This window comes from Malurus melanocephalus, unplaced genomic scaffold, assembly GCF_030028575.1.
Source record: "Malurus melanocephalus ecotype Western Australia unplaced genomic scaffold, MMel_1.1 scaffold_1384, whole genome shotgun sequence".
Lineage (NCBI taxonomy): Eukaryota > Metazoa > Chordata > Aves > Passeriformes > Maluridae > Malurus > Malurus melanocephalus.
In genome coordinates, this window is record NW_026624616.1 from 21,301 (window position 1) to 23,803 (window position 2,503).

General features: G+C 53.1%; 1 protein-coding gene across 2 annotated transcripts in view; it reads left to right on the plus strand.

Annotated features, from left to right (window-relative positions):
* Nucleotides 1–2,503, plus strand: part of LOC130586893 (zinc finger protein 652-like) — an 8,179-nt gene that overhangs the window by 4,391 nt on the left and 1,285 nt on the right. For both annotated transcript variants that reach the window (XM_057387811.1, XM_057387812.1), the window contains exon 2: nucleotides 1,355–2,480. In XM_057387811.1, the coding sequence (XP_057243794.1) occupies nucleotides 1,497–2,480 (984 nt within the window). In that variant the 5' untranslated portion in view covers nucleotides 1,355–1,496. The remainder of the gene's footprint in view (nucleotides 1–1,354; nucleotides 2,481–2,503) is intronic.

Consider the following 2,503-nt stretch of genomic DNA (forward strand, 5'->3'; position numbering starts at 1 on the left):
TTTTGGAGGAAAAAAAAAGGAGTTTTGGCGCCCGTTTTAGTGAATTTAGGGATTGAAAAAGTTAAAAATGGTCAGAAAAGGGATTTTTTTTGGGTTTAAAAATGATCAAATAATGATAAAAATKGAATTAAAGAGGAAAATGAGCGGCCCAAGGGGGTGGGAAGCTCTAATGTTGTTTTTTGGGGTTTTTTTAGCATTAAAAATGCAGGAATTGCTTGGAAAACCTGGAATTTCCCAGTTCAGCCCCAAATTTTTGGATTTTTAGATATTTCAGGCAGTGGGAAAGGCCTGAAATTGTGATTTGGGCATAAATAACTCGAATTTAATTAATTTGGGTTTTTTATGCACCCAGAAAAAAAAATGGGAGAAAATAAATCCCATGGGGATTCTTCTCTCGTGGTTTTAGTGGAGGGATTTTGGAGAGATTTTATTTTATTTTTATTTTATTTTATTTAAATGTTATTTTATTTATTTTATTTATTTTGTTTCTTTTATTTTATTTTTTTCCGGAACTGGGAATTTGATCGGGGGGGGGGAGAATGTGCTGAGTCAGCAAAATACCAATCCCAGATTATTTTGGGGAATGTCCCAAAAAAACTGGGAAAAGGATTAAATTAGAGGTGATGCTGCATTTTCTGGAATTCCCGTGGAATTCCCAAATTTCCAGGATTTTTCCCCTTTTCTTTGTGCTGTTGTGTCCCCACTGCCAGCCCCGCAGGATTTTGGGATGTTGATTTTTTGGGATGTTGGATTTGGGGATGCTGGATTTTGGGATGTTGATTAGGTGGGATGTTGATTTTTTGGGATGCTGGATTTTGGGGATATTGGGTTTTGGAATGTTGATTTTTTGGGATGCTGGATTTTGGGATTTGCCCCATCCTGGTGATTCCCAGTCCCTGACCCTCTCCTCATCTCAGAATCTCAGAATTATCCTGATCCCATCACCCACTGACCCAGGAATTTTGGGATTTTTCCCTATCCCATCACCCCTGACCCCTCTCCCCCTGCCACAGGAATTTCAGGATTTTCCCCATCCCATCCCCTGACCCTCTCCCATCCCAAATCCCAAATTTTCCCCATCCCGTCCCCTGCCCCAGGAATTTCGGGATTTTTCCCCATCCCATCACCCCTGCCCCAGGAATTTCAGTATTTCCCCCATCCCATCACCCCTGACTCCGAAATCCCACATTTTTCCTCATCCCATCACCCCTGACCCAGGAATTTCGGGATTTTTCCCGACTCCTCTCACCCTGCCGAAGGAATTTCGGGATTTTCCCCCATCCCGTTGCTCCCTGCCTCAGGAATTTGGGGATTTATCCCACCCCTAACCCCTCTCTCTCTCCTCTCCCCGCAGGTGAGATGCTCCGTCTCTCTCCGCTCCCTTCCCCCGCGCTGCCCCTGCCGTGATCCCTCCCCCGGATGGAAGAGGCTCCGGGCCGGAGGAGCGTCCCGGCCGCGCTCGGAGCCATGGAAGGGGCTCCGTGAGGCCACCCCGAATGAACCCCGAGGCGCCGGGAGAGCCCCCCGCGCCCACCATGGCCCAGGAACCGGCACCGGGCTCCTTCTACCCCGGCCATGAGCTGGACCTGTCCACCAAGGGAGGACGGAGAGAGGCGGGCGGAGCCTTCCCGGGGCTGGGGGACGGGAAAAGCAGCAAAGGGCACCCCCAGGATCGGGACAGGGAGAGGGACAGGGACAGGGACAGGGACAGGGACAGGGACAGGGACAGGGACAGGGAGGAACAGCCTTTCTTCAGGGAGAACCGCCCCGCGGAGGACGGAAGGACCGGCAAAGAGGGAAGGGACAACTCGGATGAGTCTGAGGAGGATGAGGATGAGGAGGATGATGATGATGATGATGATGAGGAGGAGGAGGAGGAGGATGAAGTGACTTCTTACAAAAGGGAGCAGATTATCGTGGAGGTGAACCTCAACAACCAAACGCTGAACGTGTCCAAGGGGGACAAAGGCGTCCCCTCGCAGTCCAAAGAGACCGCGGTGCTCCAGAGCAGCAGCGACAGCGGCGACAGCGGCGACAGCGCGGCCGAGGCCACCGAGGACAGCAACGAYTACGAGGAGAACGAGAGGCAGAAGAAGAAAAAGAAGGAAAAAAGGCCGGAAAAAAGCGGCGCCGGCCCCAGGAGGACGCGCAGAACCACCACCGCCGCCGCCGCCGCTCCGGTGCCGGTTCCGCCCGGCAGAGCCACGCGGGGCCGCGGCCGCAGCGCCGAACCCGCCCGCAGGAGGAGGAAAACGGCCAAAGAGCCCAAAGGGGCAGCGGTGCACAAAGCAAAGTGCGAGGAGAAGGAGACGCTGACGTGCGAGAAGTGCCCGCGGGTGTTCAACACGCGCTGGTACCTGGAGAAGCACATGAACGTCACGCACCGGCGCATGCAGATCTGCGACAAGTGCGGCAAGAAGTTCGTGCTGGAGAGCGAGCTGGCGCTGCACCAGCAGACGGACTGCGAGAGGAACATCCAGGTGGGTCTGGGTATCTCCTGCTG